General features: G+C 26.5%; 2 protein-coding genes across 3 annotated transcripts in view; one reads left to right on the plus strand and one right to left on the minus strand.

Moving 5' to 3' along the window:
• The window catches only part of LOC107436200 (cyclin-dependent kinase 4), a 32,895-nt gene extending 22,334 nt beyond the window's left edge, over positions 1-10,561 (plus strand). For both annotated transcript variants that reach the window (XM_071178800.1, XM_043056037.2), the window contains exons 3-9: positions 1,586-1,727; positions 3,859-4,026; positions 5,000-5,109; positions 5,690-5,740; positions 5,872-6,007; positions 8,514-8,648; positions 8,746-10,561. In XM_071178800.1, coding sequence (XP_071034901.1) covers positions 1,586-1,727; positions 3,859-4,026; positions 5,000-5,109; positions 5,690-5,740; positions 5,872-6,007; positions 8,514-8,648; positions 8,746-8,751 — 748 coding nt within the window. In that variant the 3' untranslated portion in view covers positions 8,752-10,561. The remainder of the gene's footprint in view (positions 1-1,585; positions 1,728-3,858; positions 4,027-4,999; positions 5,110-5,689; positions 5,741-5,871; positions 6,008-8,513; positions 8,649-8,745) is intronic.
• Positions 10,562-14,736: 4,175 nt separating this feature from the next.
• The window catches only part of LOC107436201 (phosphoglycerate kinase), a 41,276-nt gene continuing 35,655 nt past the window's right edge, over positions 14,737-20,357 (minus strand). Inside the window, exon 12 of the mRNA XM_071178801.1 lies at positions 14,737-14,917. The gene's annotated coding sequence lies outside the window, so the exon portion shown is untranslated. The remainder of the gene's footprint in view (positions 14,918-20,357) is intronic.

Genomic DNA, 20,357 nt, shown 5'->3' on the forward strand with positions numbered 1-20,357 from the left:
AAATGGCACCCCAGACCATAATGCCTTGTTGAGGGCCGGTGTGGCGTGCAATAGTGAAGGCAGGATCCCCCCTCTGTCCTGTGCGTCTCCAAACACGTCTTCGATGATCGTCAGGATACAGTTGGAAGCGGGATTCGTCGCTAAAGACTATACGTCCCCAGTCGGCATCATTTCAGCTATATCTGTTCAAAACATTCATGCATACGAAATTTCAAAGCAATCGGATGATTGCTTCTTGGTGCATCGATTTTTTTTGTTATAGAGTGTATTAGGGATGTGGATTAGTGATTTGGCCGAATACCGAGTAATTAGCGACTGAATAGCAAATTTTTTTAAAAATTATTAATAAACATTTTTATCTATAGCTAAATTTAGTCATTATTGAAAAATAATCAAAAATTTATATTATACTATAATAGTTATTAATAAAAATTATGTGACAAAAAACAAACTAATAACTAAAAAAATAAAATAAAGCTGTAAAATTGAAAAAAGAAAAAGAGAAATTAGAAAAAAAAAAATTCTTACTTTAAAACAAAACTTAAATGCTAAAAAAAATAACCCTAAAACAATGTTTAAAGAAATATAGTTAATCAAAAAACTCTTTTAAAAATGCCGCGATGTCATAATCACGCCCCTTAAAATGAAGAATTATATACAAAATGAAGGAGAAAAAATAAAAATCTTAAATCTCGAGAGAAAATTTTAAAACTCAGCAGCTAAGTTTTCCAATTACTGTATTTTCATGGAAAAATTAAAGAAAGAGAATGTAGTCTAATACAAACACTCTTAAAAATAATACGTAGCGTAGTAATAAAAACAAGTTTTTCTTCCTTTCCTTTTTTTTTTTTAAATGGAAAAATCTAGATATAAACAAAAACATAAAACTTTCATAATCTTTAAAATGAAAATCTGATGCGGAAAATGTCCATTTGACTTTTTCACATGGTTGTATTTTCAGAGAAAAAATTGTTATTATAAAGTTTAATGGAAACGCTCTTTAAAGAATGGTGTCATGTAAAAGTCACCGGCAAATAAAATAGTTTATTAAAAAAAAAAGACGAAAAAAAGCCAAAGAGAAATAGAAAAAAATGTTCTTCGTTTTTAAAACAAAACTGAAACCTTGAAAATCAGTTTTCTGGTAATCTGTATTACCTTTCAGGAAAAAAGGAATGATAAAAGAACACAGTCAGTCAAAAACGCACAGTTAAAATGTCCTGCTATAATAAAAATAGTTAGGGAAGAAAAAAAAAATGTTTTTAAGTCTTAAGACAGTGTCAAAAAAACAATGAAATTGATTTGTCTGAATATAATTTAAAGAAAGCAGCTGTACAAAAACTCGTGGTTCAGTACAAAGTAATTAAGTAACAATTCTTCAAATTCCATTATTCCGTTTGTCTTCAATAATTCATCTAACTAAACTAACTATTAAAATAAGCTATTTCTAAAGTAGTAAAACTATTTCTAAAAATGTATAGTTAAAAACACCATTTTAGATTATTCTTTATTAAATCCGATTAGTGCAAACAGTTTATAAATTAAATTAGTTTTGAATATTGCTAATGATTGTTTTGTGCTTTCTTAGATTATTAGACATTTGTCATGGACGAAGAGTAGAAAATGAAAGACAGATGCTTGTTTATCTAGTTTTTGAGCATGTTGATCAAGATTTAGCCACTTATTTGGAACGATGTCCACCACCTGGATTAAGTACAGATTTAATCAAAGTAATCTTATTTTTTATAATTCTTTGCTTCTTAAACTTATGTAGTAATAAATAACTAGGGGTGCAGAATATGTCCGATTGCATGCATGATCAATGTTCCCGGGAAATTTAGGTTGTCCTAGGGAAATTTTTGTTGTTAGCTGAACTTAGTGTCTTAAGAGAAAAAGAATATTTTCTGTTTTGTTAAATAATAGGAATAACACAGTGGCGGATCCAGCGCGGGGGGGGGGGNATTGGTGATGTGCAGTGTCCCCCCCCCCCAAAAAAAAAAAAATTGAAAAAAAATAAATAACATTTTTTTTTAACAGTTTACAAAAGAAATAAAACATTTCACCCATCAATCAATATGTTGTTTAGAATTTTAATAACTCTACCAGTTAGTGCATCAACAGCAGAACGTTCCTTTTCAACTCTTCGAGGTCTCAAAACTTGGTTTAGGGCATCTCAAAATCAAGAACGATTAAATGGACTCACATTATTAAACATTCATCCAGAAATTGATTTGGATGTTGAAAAAATCATTGACAAATTTGCCAAAGTTTCTAAAAAACGCATTACATTTATTATTTAAAGATTTTGAATACTTGAATTATTTATGTATTGTTCTACTGTTCATTATGAAAAAAATAAATGAGAAAACTAGCATTAAAAATCACAGTTTTTTTTTTTTTCAAAAAAAATATTAAAAAATTTTCTTTTGTGGGGGAGGGATCTGAGTCTATGACCCACCCCCCAGAAAAAATTTCTGGATCCGCTGCTGGAATAACATTTTATGTCCAATTCCTTAATTTCTATGTTTGAATTCCTTAAGTTTATGGCTTGAGCCATAAATTTAGCTTTATAAATCATTACGATTTCAATATATTTTGATTTCTATTAACCTTTTTCTTAATATATTATTCTTATTCCTTTTATTCTTATTCCTTTTATTCTGATAGTTTATTCAACAATTGTGTAAAATGAAATGAATATTTTTTCTTGGTTAACGAAAACAATTTTTTAATAGAATGCAGACTTTCCTTACTAAAAATATTTTTAAGAAAAATATAATAACTACAAAAATTTCACTAGAATTCTGGGGAAATTTCGAACCAAAAAATTGTGTTCTGGGGCAATATACTGGAAGAATTTTCTTTACTTTTTAGTAATAACTTAATATAGTTTTTAAATATTTATTTTATTATTTTAGATACTTTAAACTATTGTTTTAAAATAAAATAATCTTTAAAGCTTTGTTATTGAATCTGTAGGGTGAGCAAAACAAAAATCTGCACACCTGTGTAATTTTTGATCTAATGATTGGATTTCACCATACTGAAATGCTATCTTAATGGTTTGAGGGTATAACTTTAATTATGTTTATTCAGTTATTCATGATGACAATCTTTCAAATTGAAATATCTGACAGCAGCAAAACCCTTTTTATTTTGAATAAATGCATCTTGCTTCAACATATTTAGATTCTTGACTCTCAAAATTTTGGAGTAGTCACAACACAATCAGAAAAATGATCCTAATAGTTTAGTCAAAAGAGAACTCCAAGGAAAAATACAAAATTTGATCATAATTAGCTAAATTATTTCTTAGCAATAAATTTTAGTCATTATTTAAAATTTTTGTTTAACTAATAGATCAACTTATTAGATTGTTCAAAGTAATTTTTAAAGGTTTCTTTTATTATAAGCATTTATAGTTATTTTATTCAAACTTATCTACTGTATAAAACATTTTATTCATCGCCTAAAAATGAATTTCTAATTTATTAAAAATTACAGTAATTGATCACACTTTTTATGATTTTTTTTTTGGTCTTTTTAAAGTGTTTTATCTATTAATTTATATAAAAATGTTCATTTTCAAGTATCTGAAAATCTCTTTTTAAGTTTGAGTTGTAAGAATGCTAACAAAATGGAATAGTCATACATTTCAGACAGACAATATTTTCCGAGGTGAAAGTTTTGGGAAGTAGAATTGAAGTAGATAGGGATTTTCTGATAGGTATTATTTCAAAGTGCTGTACTCTTGTGTATAAATCATAAATAGACCTAATTATATTCCAAATTGACCTCTGATATCTGATATATTATTTGTATAGTTATATAACTATTACAAATTTTCTTTTATCATTATAGGATTTAACATATCAACTACTTAATGGATTAGATTTCTTACATTTCAATCGAGTACTGCATAGAGATTTAAAGCCTCAAAATGTTCTGATTTCAAATAAAGGCATTGTGAAGTTAGCAGACTTTGGTTTAGCTCGAATTTACTCTGAAAAAATTCCTTTAACTTCTGTTGTAAGTACTTGAAATTTATCAATTGAGAAATCTGTTACTTTTGTTAATGCGAAGTTTCTTTGTTACTGTATATTATATTTATTATATGTATGCAATCGAACTTGCTTATAATAAGCCCTGATTCAACAAGAACACTAATTTGACGGAGAAATCAAAAACATTTGGTTGATACAATGTTAAGTTACCCGATTTTAATGAACAAATGCAGGCAGTGAGTAATTTGTCAAAATTTCAGAGAACAATATTTTTGTTATTCATAACATTTTTTTGTACTTCCAACTCTTATCCTTTCTTTTAAAAGTTAGTTTAATGTTTCAAAGATAAATGGAAGTTAGTGATGAAGTTTTGATGTTATCAGGAAGTTAGTGATGGTTAGTTTTTTTTTTGCTTTTACAGCTTTTAGAATTTTATACTTTAAATATAAGAAGACATTTTTTATTTAGAATTTTATATTTTAGATAATGTGAAATTTTTAAATTCATTTTTCACACTATTTATTTTTTAATACAATATTCACACTATATATTCTCTAGAAATAAATAATTTAATGTGGATTTTAAATTAGAAATTTTTTAAATTATAAGGAACTTTTAAGTAATAATTTTACTAACCATCAACAGTTAAAGTTTAGTACAAACATAAATATTTACTGTTGAAAAGGTTTCCTGTTATTTTATTTGATACCAAGATTCCAATAGTTCATTTATGTAAGTTCTGTACTTTTTTTGTGATGTACTTCTAAACCTATTTCATCATCTGACTAAGTTTAAGGTAAATATTCTAAACTGAAACTTTTGAGTAAAGTCATACTTATCACATTACTTAAATATGTTTTTACTTTTTCTGAAATACTCTAAAAAATTACTTGATTCTTGTCAAAAATATAAAACTTCTTACACACTTTGATTAATTTTATTACTTAACAATAAATTTTTAAACATCTTATTTAGCCATTTCATTTTTCATTAATTAGGTAGTAACTCTTTGGTATAGACCACCTGAGGTCCTTCTAGCTCAATCATATGCAACTGCTGTAGATGTTTGGAGTGCTGGTTGCATTTTTGCTGAGTTATATAGACTTAAGTATGTTTGTTTTTAGAAATTTGCTTTTAGATATATTATTTAGAACTCTAATAACCCAACATTCAAACTTATAAAAATGTTTTTTTTTTAATGATGTGCACTGTAATAATAGTCTATAGTAGTCACAATAAATGATCTTATTTAACTAGAAAAAAAAACTTATCTTAAAACCTAGATCTGGGCTGAAAACCATATGAATATTCAAATAAGAATAATTTCTTATATTTATTTTTGCTTTTCATATAGTTATGTTCATTAAAATATTTTTTTAAAGATAAAATTGTAAAACTTAGTTACGCATAAGGATTTCATTTAACTAAAAACACTACTCTAAATATTTCAGATTCTAAGTTAATGTGCCAAATAATTTTTGAAAATCTTCAAAATTGGTTGGTTAGAAAGTTTGAAATCATATATGAATTTGCTGTAAAAAAAGAATGTGATATGATATCTATATTTAAGAGTAAATTGAATCAATGTTTGATTATATAGCTGATGTTAAATATTGTTTGTTTATATATGTTTAAAATACATAAATGTAAAATTTGAATGCACTAATTTTTTTACCATTTTTCTTCAGGCCATTATTTCCTGGTGAAAATGATGCTGACCAACTTGCTAAAATATTTGAGTGAGTTCTTCCAACTTGTTCATGATCAATTAATTTTTTTCAAATGTTAATCATATAAAGTTTTGTAATTTAATTTTTAATTGTAAATATATTTAGAAATGTGTGAATAAAAACAAATATATTTAATACAGAGTCATTGGCACCCCACCTGAAGCTGAATGGCCAGCTGAAGTTTCAATAGCGTGGGCTACTTTTCGTTTTTATCGTGGTGTTCCGTTTCAAAATGTGATTCCAGAAATTTGTAAAGATGGAGCAGATTTGTTGCAAGTAAGTTATTCTTCACTAGTCTTTGTAATTATTTATTCTATGTAAAATTCAATTGTAAGAATGATTTTCTATTCATGATGATTTATTTCAATAATCTAAAGTATATTTAAATATATTTTACATAAGTATATATTTTACATAAGCAATATATATTATGTTAAATACTAATTACTTTCGATTCGTTAAGTAGTCTATCGCATTGATAAGTGCGAAAAATTGTTACCTAGATACGTTCTAAATTTAATTTTGTAAGATGACACACTTTCATATGACTTTTTTACATGACACACCTTTACAATTCATTTCATACTATTAAGTATTACAGTAATTATAATATCATTATAAAGGTAAAATGATTATTGAAAACAATTACACAGTCAAATTATTTAAAGTTAACATATTTCACCTTTAAAAAAAAAAAATAGCTTATGGTGTCATTGCTCAGATTTTTTTCACTTTTAAATTGTTGACAGTGCTAATTTAACACTCTTTATTTGAGAAAAGTTGTCTAAATCGTACCACTTTAAATTTCTAAAAAAGCATTGTATACAGAATGTTGAAAAAGGTAAATTAGGAAGCTTTTTTCATATTTAGAATCTGGCAGAAGAAACAAGTGGTCATGTAATCACAATGCACTTTTATTTAAATTAATTGGTTTTATAAGTTTTCAATTTTATAAGTAATTTTTTAACATCCTATATAAGGATATAGGAGGATTAATGTAAAGTACTGTTTTCTAATGTGTCATGTATAGGGTTCAGGTGGTACAAATTAGGCAATTGAGTTGTTAAATTGTATCACTTGAGGACCTTTAGAAATCAGTTAATTTTCAGCATTTACTACAGAAATATATCGTATATCAAAAAAATTATATAAGTAGCTCAATAGCTGTATTTTATTATTAAAATATTTCAAATGTAATTATCAGTAATTTATGATTGATAAAAATTAACACGTAATAAGTGTTATGATTTAGGCAACCTTTCTACATGCATTCTATAATTTGTTGATTGTTATATAAGTGTGAGATGAAGAAAAAAAAAAAAAGAGTAGCTCTATAATATGAAGAGTTTGTGTCAAAAAGGAGGTAGTTCATTGTTTACTGTTTTGAAACTTAATAACTTACACCAATTGAATAATGCAGCTAACTGTTAATGATGCTAATCACTTAATTTATTGAGACACTTAAAAATTATAATTTTAAGAATCAATTTTATAACTGAATACTTTTTAACAATTCAGTCAAAATAATAAAGAGACATATATTTTAAAGGTTCTATAACATGTATTTACACCACTGTCCATAAATCAAGGATAAACAAGGATCCGGCGAATAAAGCTCCAAAAACGAAATAAACATGACTTATTAAGCTAAAACAAGCCCACTTATTAAACTAAAGTTAAAGAACAAAAAAAAAATGGTGTATGTATGATACCATTCATAAAAACTAAAATTTTTGAGCCTTGAAGCAATTATAAAAAAATATCTCCTTTACAAAAGTATTACATGGTTGGTATGATAGTTAATACATTGTATTTCTCCCATGCCATGAAATACAGTAGGTACACCACCTAGGCATGGTGAGTGTCAAATTATTAAGTTGATCTTGGGGAAGATTATTCCACACGGCAAACAAGTTCCAATGCACATGTAGGAGGTGGGTGACTGGTTACAAAGCTTGTTCCCTACATTACCTATCGAATTCAAGTCAGGTGAAAATACTGGCCATTCTGTGCAAATGATATCCTCAGATTGTGGATATGATGTTTGCTCGATGAAGACAACCATTGTCATCCATATACATAAACTCTGCATCCACAGCACTTATAAACAGATGCACAGGGTGCAAAAAAAAAAAAAAAAATCCCTGAATAACTTTTGATCTAATGATTGGATCTTTACATTTTAGGACCCCATTTTAATGGTTCAAAGGGGTGACCTCAAATATGCTAATTAATTAGTACAGACCATATTTTAAGTTATAAAATTTGACACAAAAACGTACATTCTTTGAATAAACATATCTTTTTCTTAACATATCTTTTTAACCCCCAAAATACAGTGCCTACTTCCTCATGCTTTGAACTGTCTGTGTGCTAAATTTCATTGCAGTCGTATGATTGACTTAAAAGATTATACTAAACAGATTATTCTAGATAGAGAACATTCTGTTATTCATTTATACATAACAAGATAATTTAAATTTAGTATAGCATTTCAATGTAATTTTAAGATAAATTGGACTTCTAATATATTAGAAGACAATTGAAACTTAAAATTGTGATTATTTGTTCAATTTTATGATGTTTTGAAACCTGTTAAATGGATAGATAACTTTAATCTTTTTATCTACCTAATAGTAAAGTAGGTTAATTTAGTAAGTAGTTTATTTAAATACAGTAAAAATTATAGGTTAAGTTAGAACAAAATAAATATTTTACTGCGTTATGCTTTATTATTATTTTCAGCTTAAATTTTTTTTCTTTAAAACTTTTCTTTTTGCAGTCAATGCTACACTTTAATCCTGTTAAACGAATATCATGTTGTGAAGCAATGAAGCATCATTATTTTAAAGACTATGAAATGAATCCTCAAATTATTTCGAAGCATTTTGTGAATAGCAGTAAACCTAGAACAAAAGTAAGTTTTACAGTGTTTCATAATAATTAAATTTTTATTAAAGATAATAAAATTTATTAATTTTGTTATTCTAATTCTTTTTCATTTAATTTTTTAGACATGACACAACTGTTAGTTTTTAAAGAATTTCCCAAAACAAGCATTTATCCAATATTTTTTTAAGAAGTTTGACTTTATTGTATTGACAAATTTTTGTAGATTGTGACACTGTATGCATATCAATATTTTTTTTTTATATATATATATGAATCAAATGTGTGTTGAAAGATATAGTATTTTTTAGTAATATTTCTGAGAGTTTACAAAATATTAAGTAACCTGCTTTATATTTTATTAGGTTAAATTTATTTTTCATGTGATATGGTTTTATATTCAGTTTACTGTGGTGAACATGTTTCTAATACCAAGTCTTGAATGTAATGTATTGTAATATTTTATTTTAATGAAAATACGTCATTTAATTGTTTACAGTTTTTATAGATGCGACTATGTAAATTATAATTCTTAGTGTTTTTGACGTAAAATTATTTACTTGTAAGTGCCTTGATAATATTTTTCCTATTACAATTTTATTAAATGCCTTTTTTAGCCTAAGAATTTGCTAAAATTATGATATTTGGGTTTATGTGAATACTTTGTTAGGCAATAGTAAATGAAAAAGGTGTGAAATGGGAAAAAAATTGTTGATTGTATTTTTCTTATTATTTGATGTGTAATGTGTCTACTCTTAAATTTGAACGCCTGCCTTTTGCTCAAAATTGTGAAGTAGTAATCGTTCTGTAATGAACGAAATACTTCAGTGTAAAAATAAAAAAAGCATTACAAGCAATGCATTTTTTTCTTGAAATTATCCCTTATTAAAAAAAAGTTATTTGTTTGAATTGTTTGTGAAGTAAGTGTAAATGTTTTTAGTATCTCCTTTTGCGTTTTTTATTTATTTCTTTGATGAGAATGGTTATTTTTGCAATTTAAGTTTCATTTTCAAGTGTACCTATAAAAACCTTTTTTTTTACTATTAATTTAATTTTAAAATAATAATTAAAATTTACAGTTATTTCAGATTCTTAGCATTTGTAACAGACCTTACTTTATAAAAGCAATTTTGAATGTATACAATCTGCATCATTAATGAATGCACTGCAAAACTCAGCCAGAATGCTAATAAATAGAATGATCCTATAAATTCCTACTAGTCAAGGCTGAATGCTATTTCACTGGCAACTTTTAAATTTTTGCTACGCAATTCCATCACTCAATTAGCAACTTCCAAACTTTGCTATGCAAGTCTCGTATAATAAGGTTGGGTTTTGATAGGATTGCATTCTATTTTGTTATTGTTTATAGTAAAATAATATTTTAATCACAACAATTGTTTTTTTTATTCTATTACTGGAAGCAATGTTAACTAAATATTTTACCAATTCAAGCTGTGTATATTTTGTGTGTACTTACAGGTAATGAGGTTGGGCTTATAATATATTGGTAAAAATCAATTTTATTGTTAATTTATATTATAATTATTGTGTTGTCAAAAATTGTTCAATTCAAATTTATTGTTATGTAACAGTTTTAGCACTTTTTATATTATAAGGCAGTAGTTGTAAGGTGTATAAAATTTACTAATCTTTACGGCTTCTACCAAAAAATTATTGAGTTCAGTATTTATTACAAAAATTAAATTACGCTGTCACTGTTTAATATATATCATGTATTATTTCTGTATTTACACAATTTAGTGCCATACCAACCACATATAGTTAGCATTTATTATCACATTTCAAATTAGCATTTAATGTCTACTTTTTATACTGTTTGAACAGTGAATATACACTGCCAAATATATTCTACCTCTTAAGAGAATGTTTGTGAATTTGTGATGTTTAATAAATGGATATTTTTTAATTTGTTTTAAACTTAGTGTTTCTTAAAATCTAAAATAATTTTAGTTTAGTATAACTTATAACACATCTATCTGCACAATGAAAATTCTTAACTTCACTTTAAGTAAAGTGACTAAAATTAGTTATTTGTATATAGCAGTAAATAAATATTAAAAAATACAGGCATTTGATCAAAGTTGGTGCAAATAAGGTGACTGATATGTTAATTATTAAATTATAAAACTAAATTATTAAAACAAAGGGCATAATCAGCTAACATAAAGAGGCTATTTTTATTTTCTATACCTATTTCTTAAAATTGGTATAGATCTAATAGCTGGCATAAATTTTCTACTAAAATCATTTAACACTGCTCTTGATTGGTTGACCTGAGTTTCTTGGCATGAGCATTCCATATTCTAACAGATTAATGACTTTTCTAGCACTTAATTTCTGATCATTTGGCAATAAAATTTGAATTCTATTTTTCTCCAAATTTGTTTTTTAATTTTAGTCTTTTTCTGATTTTCTATTTGCATTATACCTGATTCCATGTTACAAATGCCACTTCTGTGTGTAGAGTTAACCCCAAAATTTTTAATTTTGGAATCTGTTTTAACAAATCAAGTACTGAGTGTATATTTTTCTAACATTTAGAAAAAACGAGGTTATTAAAAATTTTAAGTAGAGGGAATCATGATTGAAAATTTTAAATTCCATATTTCTATGTGTATTGCAAATTTTATTGCATTTTGTGAAACAAAAATATTTTAAGTGCAAGTTGTTAAATCTGTTACATCCACAGGATAATTATTTATGGCTTACAGAAATACATTACAGCAAAATACACTGAAACCGCAAGTTATGAGACAAAACAAAAGCCCCTCATTATGTAATTTTTTATTCCGTGTGAATCTTCTCTCTTCAAAGTGAACACTCTTGTAATTGAACAGTCATTTATTCAAAATATTATTCTCTAACTTTTCTAAATTTAAGTTTTTTTTTTAGACTTTAAATTTCAAAGAAATATGCATCTTTTCATTTATTAAGGCATGAAATTTTTTGCCTTATAACCAAAAATATTAAACTTTTTCATTACAAAAAAATCATTTTCCTCTTCTGTCACCTCTCTTTACCTTTACAAAGTAGAGAAAATTATACGGACATAGTCTTTTGGATCTTTTCATTTGTAGGATACAGGTTATGAGACCTCACTAGTTGAAATGGTACATTAAATCCTCTCAAATCACCTCTTCTGGAAATTCTTTTCTTAATCAATTTGACCACTTTACCTAACACAGCTAAAAAAAAATAGAAATCTAATTATTGAGGTGTTCAAATAAATCATTTATTCAGACTCTCGACAAATTGCTCACTTTTTTTCTATGCATCATAGGTTTATCTTCTAAGAGATATTGTCAAATTTCCTATCAAGCAACGGGAAGGTGTTAGGGATGTAAACCTATAAATTGGAACAGACTGGGGAAGTGATGTAGGACTGAAATAATTATTTGATTAACTGTGGTATGAATTAGTGTAAAAATGCTAAATGATTTAAAAATATACCATGAAGACATATCTGCTGCTGCTTAATACAAACTTTTAATTACATCTTTCTTTTCAACTGCATAAATATAAAATAAAGTCATGCATATAAAATTTCTTCATCTATTCTTTTTGTACTATAAATTATAATTTTGCTTTGTTTAAATATATATGAATACAAATTAATTATTTCTATACCACTGCAATTAAAAACAATTTGACACTAGCCTTAGTTATTAGTGTACCCTTCTTGAAGACTGGCAGTTTTTGGAGTCCCAAAAGTGTTAGTTTAATCAAGGTTTCACTATACTAGTATTTTTAAATTATTGCGCTTGACTTAAGTACTTAATAACTACAATGAGTATTTTTATGATAAGTGAAACTACTTATTCATACCTGTATATTAACTAGCACAGATTAAAATAAACAATCCTTGACTAATATGGTCAGACAGTTTTTGAAATGAAATATTTTAATTATTTAGTATAGAAAGTTTCGCTTGCTAACATAAAAATTATCAGAATAGGAAACTACCATAAACGTAGTTCAATAACACTTTAATTCACAATGAACATGCATTTAAACAAAACTGTTTTGATATTCTTAAAAGTAATCTTGCAACACATATATTNAAATTAACTCCCTCAGTATCCCGATGGTTTTGTATAGAAGTCCAGGAAAAAAAAACATGCAATATAAATAACAAATTAAGAAAAGAAACTCAAACAAAATCATCAGAAAAATAAAAACTATGGGAGTTTTTATTTTTCTGATGATTTTTTTTGAGTTTTACAGGCATTTGATCAAAGTTGGTGCAAATAAGGTGACTCATATATGTTAATTATTAAATTATAAAACTGAATTATTAAAACAAAGGGCATAATCAGCTAACATAAAGAGGCTATTGTTATTTTCTATACCTATTTCTTAAAATTGGTATAGATCTAATAACTGGCATAAATTTTCTACTAAAATCATTTAACACTGCTCTTGATTGGTTGACCGGAGTTTCTTGGCATGATTCCATATTCTAACAGATTAATGACTTTTCTAGCACTTCTTAATTTCTGATCATTTGGCAATAAAATTTGAATTCTATTTTTCTCCATATTTGTTTTTTAATTTTAGTCTTTTTCTTATTTTCCATTTGCATTATACCTGATTCCACGTTACAAATGCCACTTTGTGTAGAGATTGTTAGTTTTGGAATCTGTTTTAACAAAGCAAGTACTTAGTGTATGTATATTTTTCTAACATTTAGAAAAAACGAGGTTACTAAAAATTTTACGTAGAGGGAATCGCGATTGAAAATTTTAAATTCCATATTTCTATGTGTATTGCAAATTTTACAGTAGTTTGTAGACTTATCAGTATCTATGATTATCATTTTGTGAAACAAAAATATTTTAAGTGCAAGTTGTTAAATCTGTTACATCCACAGGATAATTATATATGGCTTACAGAAAAACATTACAGCAAAATACACTGAAACTGCAAGTTTAGTTATGAGACTTCTACAAAACAAAAGCCCCTCTTTATGTAAATTTTTTATTTCCTGTGAATCTTCTCTCCTCTTTTCAAAGGGAACACTCTTGTAATTGGACAGTCATTTATTCACTAAATTTTAAAAGTTTTTTTTTTCGACTTTAAAGAAATATGCATCTTTCCATTTATTAAGGCATGAAATTTTTTGCCTTTATAACCAAAAATATTAAGCTTTTTCATAAAAAAAAAAATCATTTTCCTCTTCTGTCACCTCTCTTTACTTTTACAAAGTAGAGAAAATGATATGGACATCGTCTTTTGGATCTTTTCATTTGTAGGATACAGGTTATGATACCTCACTAGTTGTCATGGTACATTAAATGCACTCAAATCACCTTCTCTTCTGGAAATTTTTTCTTATAATCAATTTGACCACTTTACCTAACACAGCTCAAAAAAATAGAAATCTAATTATTGAGGTGTTCAAATAAATCATTTATTCAGACTCTCGACAAATTGCTCACTTTTTTTCTATGCATCATAGGTTTATCTTCTAAGAGATATTGTCAAATTTCCTATCAAGCAACGGGAAGATGTTAGGGATGTAAACCTATAGATTGGAACAGCCTGGTGAAGTGATGTAGGACTGAAATCATTATTTGATATATGATTAACTGTGGTATAAATTAGTGTAAAAAGGCTAAATGATTTAAAAATATACCATGAAGACATATCTGCTGCTGCTTAAAACAAACTTTTAATTACATCTTTCTTTTCAATTGGATAAATGTAAAATAAAGGCATGCACATATATTAAATTTCTTCTTCTATTACAAATGTTACAATATATATCAATACAAATAATTATTATAGATTAATTATTTCTATGCCACTGCAATTAAAAGCAATTTGACAATATCCTTAGTTATTAGAGTACCAATCTTGCAAACGGGCAGTTTTTGCAGTCCCAAAAGTGTTAAGTTTAATAAAGGTTTCACTATTCTAGTATTTTTAAATTATTGCTTATTCATGCCTGTATATTAACTAGCACAGATTAAAATAAACAATCTTTGACTAATATGGTCATGGACAGTTTTTGAAATGAAATATTTTAATTATTTAGTACAGAAAGTTTCGCTTGCTAATATAAAAATTATTAGAATAGGAAAACGACCATAAACGTAGCTCAATAACACTTTAATTCACAATGAACATACATTTAAACAAAATTGTTTTGATATTCTTATAAGGAATCTTGCAACACACATATTCTTTAGTTATTTCAGTTGTCATTAAATGTCACTTTATAAACACCGGTTTTTATCTCTTCAACATTTAACCAAGACTTCACATGGAAACATTGTAGATGACTTAGACAATGAGAATCATTAACTTTCTAGGAATGAGGACCATTTCATGCATCTGATAAAGCTGCAACTCCAGGTAATGTTTTACCTATAAAAGTAGAAACATTTTTTTTGACAACTTCAAAAATGGTTGAAATCACATTATATCCTAATCATTCAATAAATTACAGTATTTTAAAATATCTCTTAAAAGTTTTAAAGTTAAATTTTCAATTTTATTTAAAAAAAAATTACATTTGAACCTAAAAGGCTAGATAAGCTAGAAAAACTTTATAGTGAGCTGAGAGAAAAATGCAAGATTATAAAGTAAGAAGCTCTATATTGAAAGTAATTAACTTAGTCATTTTTATGTTTCACATAAAAATTTACGATCCAGAACACAAAATAAATCGATATAATTCATAAATCGTTTAATGTACTTAGTTTTCATAAATAGGTTTTAAAATTAGAATATTTAATATCTTCATTTACAAAATTTTTTTTATTTCTTGATAAAAACAAACAAACTAACCAACATGCACATTAAAATACTTGACAATAAATATTTTTTATTCTATATTTCTTAAAATAATTGACAAATTTCTTTCTTATAAGAAAATTACTTATAGATAGTTTAGTTTGTCATGTATTTATATTTTACCTTAGATTTTCCAGCCCGTCCTGTACAGTGCAAAAAAAATATTCACCTGAATACTTCTTATTTAATGAGGGATTTTCACGTTGTAGGACTAAATTTCTTGACTTAATTAGCGCAGATAATATTTAGGTTACGAAATCAGATACAAAAATGTGCTTTCTCTGAATAAACATACTCCTTTTTTCCCAATGAATTTGGATTTCTGACCACCAAAATATAGTGATAAGCCACTATCTCAGGAAAGTGATCAAGTTATGAACCCTTAATGTTAAATTTACTTTTTGCTTAATTCGCCATATCTCGAGAGCTTAAACGATTTGGAAAATGTTTGTACACAATTAAAAAATTAGTTTATCCAAAGATAATTCCATGCAAAAAATAATTTTGTGTCTGATTTTGCAACTTAAAATATCACCTGCACTTAAAGTTACCCCCTCAACCTTTAAGATTGAGTTAAAGTCAAAATTTAATCATTAGATCAAAAGTTATTCAGGGTCCCGGTAGCAGAAACCGTCAGCACGGTAGTGAGTGTAGCAGATTATTACACTGTATGGAGATTAACTACTATCTCAGACTTTCAACATAAATAAATAAATAAACTGCTAGCAAGAAAATGTAGTTTTTTTTTAAAGTAAGTGAAGTTGCAAAAAAAATAAATAAATGAATAGAGATCAATTAAAAAACACCAGACAGTCAAGGAATCATTAACCCACTTTTGAAATTTGATACCCAAACCAATTCAACAGGCAGGTGCAGCCTGCATGAAATGCTTTTATAAATCGAATTGATGATTAAAATTTAGCGTCAATAAAAATGATCCACACTGATATAATTATGAGTAAAAACAAATTTACCAATTATGAAAGATAGAACCATTTTAAATAAATAAAAAATTATATTTTTTTGTTTAAGTTTGCATTTAATTTTACAGCATAAAAATAAGTTAGCTTTAAAAGATGAGAATAGGTTTGTTTGTCTGAGATGCTTAGTTTTTACTGAAAAAATTTTTTCCTTCTAATTTTCCACTCTTAAAAATAATTTATTAACAGTATCGTCTCAAGTGCACTCTGACAGTAACATGAGGTTGTAGATCTCTTTTAGAGATCGTCAAAAAGACCTCGCTAAGTAAGAGCCTCACGCAAATATTTTGCAGGCATTTTAACCTACTTATTTGTTTTGTTAATATTTCATGTTTTAATGCGTTTTCAAGTTTCCTTTTTTGACCTTATTAACATTTAGTGTAGTGGTTTACCCGGTTGCTGGGAGAGGCTTTAATGGTCTCTCCTAAAGGTTTTTTCCTTTTTCTCAATATTTCTTAGTTTACATAAAATATATTTAAAATTTTACATGTACCTATGATGACCTGGAGAAGTAATTGAAAATTACAAATATGTCTTTTTTTCTTGAGTTTATGATTATAATAACTATTTACTGATAAAAATCATATATAATATTAATCTTGAATATAAGCTTATAAAGTATCTTTCTGGCTCTCCCTTACAAACAAATAAAATAAACTATTTTTAAGGTCCACCTTTGAAAATTTGATTTCCGGAAACTTTTGTGATCAAGGATTTTTTGAAACGTCTGAACCTTCGATCTCCGGAAACTTCCGGATCACGGTTAGCGAAAAACCCGGAAATCCGGATTTTTTCTGGAGCACAATCAGCCCTGCATACATTTATACAGTTGAAACAAATATCAATAAAAGTTTAAATATAACATAAAATACCTTCCAAAAGTTCTAAGCTAGCACCTCCTCCAGTGCTGACATGACTCACTTTGTCTTCAGTCTTCCATTTTGCACAACAGGTTGCAGTGTCACCACCACCTGTAAAATTAAATATTTGTTTTTAATGTTAACTAATGTATTGGAACTTTATTATACATTATAATTCGAAATAAAAAAATTTATTATCTAAATTGTGAAAAATGCAATCAATAACACATCATAAGAAGTGAACTGTTTTTATGCTTTATTTATTTCTATTAAACATCTTAATAAAAAACAAACAAATTGCTATTTTAAAAAAATAAAAGATTTCATTTCCCCATCATTATCGTATTGTTTAAAAATTAAACAAAGTGCTTGAAAATTATTCCCCATGAATTTTAACCCCTTAAGGTGTGAGCTCAAGTTAATTTGAGTGTGCTAAGCAGACCAAGATATGCACACTCTAGATAATTCAAACAATGTCGTATTTCATACATTCCTGTAGCAATTTTCAAGCAAATATAATCAAGCGTTGAAAATATGGAAACTATGAAAAGAATAATTTTATTGACATTTAATTATTTACATGACATTAAAAACTAAAATTATTTACATTTGTTTGTTTGAAAATAAAATATAGTCTTAATAAAAATCCAAAAATCAAAGTTAAGATTGATTTTGTACTTTTTTTCATTTTTCGCCAAAATATGATTCTAAAAAGATTTTTTTTCCTTCAAAAATGTGTATGTTAAGGGATTAAACTTCAATTTTTAAATCATACTTTTTATAATGACTTACTGAAATTATACTTAAAAAGTAAAATTTTTAGAATTTTCTATGCAAATTTTTTTTATTAACAGTTAAATGTATAATTCTTTCGTTGATATATTAAAGTTTGTCTGCATAATTTACAATCATAATAAAATACTAACTTCAAAAAGCAAAACATGCAAAAAGTTTTGAATATTGTGCAGGATTAAACTTATTTTTCAAAAACATACATGGAAACTGATTAAATACTACAGCTTTAAAAATGGTTTACTGATGCATAAAAGATAGTTTATTGATGTATAAAAGAAAGATGAGTTATAAAAGATGAATTTTTTAGTGCTTGAAGTAAATTTTAGTGTAACACTGAAATAAGGTTATGTTTCATTCCAAAACAGAGGGGAAAAAAACATTAGTTATTTAAATGAACAAATGAATATGCAATATACTAAAGATAGTAGAAAATAGTTCAAATAGTAAAAAATTGAAAAAAATGTTGGCCAGAATAAAATTTTAGATTAACAATATAAGAAAATGAAAGCTTAAAAGAAAAGTATTAATACCAATAATTGTTGTAACACCAGATTTAGTAACTTCAACAACTTTATCCATCACTGCTTTGGTCCCATTAGCAAAATTTGCAAATTCAAATACACCAACTGGGCTAGAAAAAAAAATGGTTTCAGTTCAGTGAAAATAATTACAATTCGTTAAATACCTTTTTAAAATATGAAGAAAATTATTACAGTCAAACTTCTATTGCTCAAACGTCTCTAACTAAGTTCTTAATTTCCTAAATTTGAAGACTTTATTCTTATTTGAAATCCTAGCAAAAATACCGGCTTTAACTTTGATTATTTTTTTTGATTGCTCGAAGTTTGATAAGTCAATTTTTTCATTAATTTGAAGAAACTTTTGTTTTCCAAATGTCAATTCTAATCTATAAGCCTTATTCTAAAACAATTCCAGCTCCCAGATAGGGTTAGGAAAAAAAAAAAAATACAATTTTAGGAGGGAAAATTATCTAAATTTCTCTTCATTATTAAAATATATTTCTCTTCATTGTCAAAAGTAGTAAATAGGAACATGGTTAACTTGAAATTTTGTCTACTTCAACACTGAAAAATTCTGAAGAAAGCATTCATTTTTGCTTCAGTTTCACAAATGTTTGTAAGGGATTTTGTAGCAGTCGTGTAAATTTAGCATTGATCTAAAACCTTACACATGGAAAAAAATTGAATTTTAAAAAATGTAAACGACTGGGAGACATAGTGAAAAAGGGCAATAAAATTGTTTGCAGAATTCTTCCTAACATTTTTTTAAAATCATGAAAATTTTTTTTTTTTTTTTAATGCAGTATGCATTTACTTTAAATGTTAACAAATTCCTTTTGAAAAACTATTTCTTTTAATGAAAATTGGTTCTCATTTTGCTGTTTTTGTCTAAAGCACATTTTGATCATTTTATGATTAGTTGAATTTTTGATATCATAAAATATTTTTGACTTTAGATGACACTTTGAGTTATCATTGTTTCACTGTATTTGTTTGAAAGAAAATATCTATGACAAAATTAACATAATATTTTATATGCTCTTTTATATTAGGTTCATAATGTAATTATCTATGTACCTTGTAAAACAAATTTCTGAATTTAGAAGTGAGAATTGGCATAATTTTAATATTGAGTACCTTTCTTTTAACCACCACATAAGACATTACCCTTTTTTATTTTGATGATCATTTATTAATTACTAATTTTTTACTTTTAGTACTACTATAGCATCATATTTTTACTTGTGAAGAAATTTTTTTTTTCAATTTAATTTCAGATTTTTATTTAGTCATTAAAAAACACTACTAGAAAATAATTTTCAAATATTAAATTTTTATTGGAAGTTTTAATTAAATTGCAATTAAAAGATTTTCCTGCATCTTTTTAATGCACATGTATCATGTTACATTTATGATTTCGAATTTTAATATAACAATAGTAATAGCTATCTCCTAAATCAATGAAAATAAACAAATAATCTGTTATAAAATTGTGCAACAAGTATGAAATGTCCCAAAACTGACCAACATTTGAAAAAAGAAAGAAGGTTGAAAAGAATTGTATGCAGCGATCTGATTATTAGAACAGTGCTGAGAGAAAGAGCTAATAAAAAAAAATGTTTTCTGCTGCACGTTATTTTAATTTAAAAAAATATGCTTGTTGTTTTGGTCTTCATTTTTAACTTCATTACGCGCTCCCGTGTCTCTCGTGTCTTTGGGAAATTCGCACTGGGTCTAACTTGCAGCTTACATAATCTGG

The sequence above is a fragment of the Parasteatoda tepidariorum genome, chromosome 3, assembly GCF_043381705.1.
Source record: "Parasteatoda tepidariorum isolate YZ-2023 chromosome 3, CAS_Ptep_4.0, whole genome shotgun sequence".
In the NCBI taxonomy this organism is placed as follows: domain Eukaryota; kingdom Metazoa; phylum Arthropoda; class Arachnida; order Araneae; family Theridiidae; genus Parasteatoda; species Parasteatoda tepidariorum.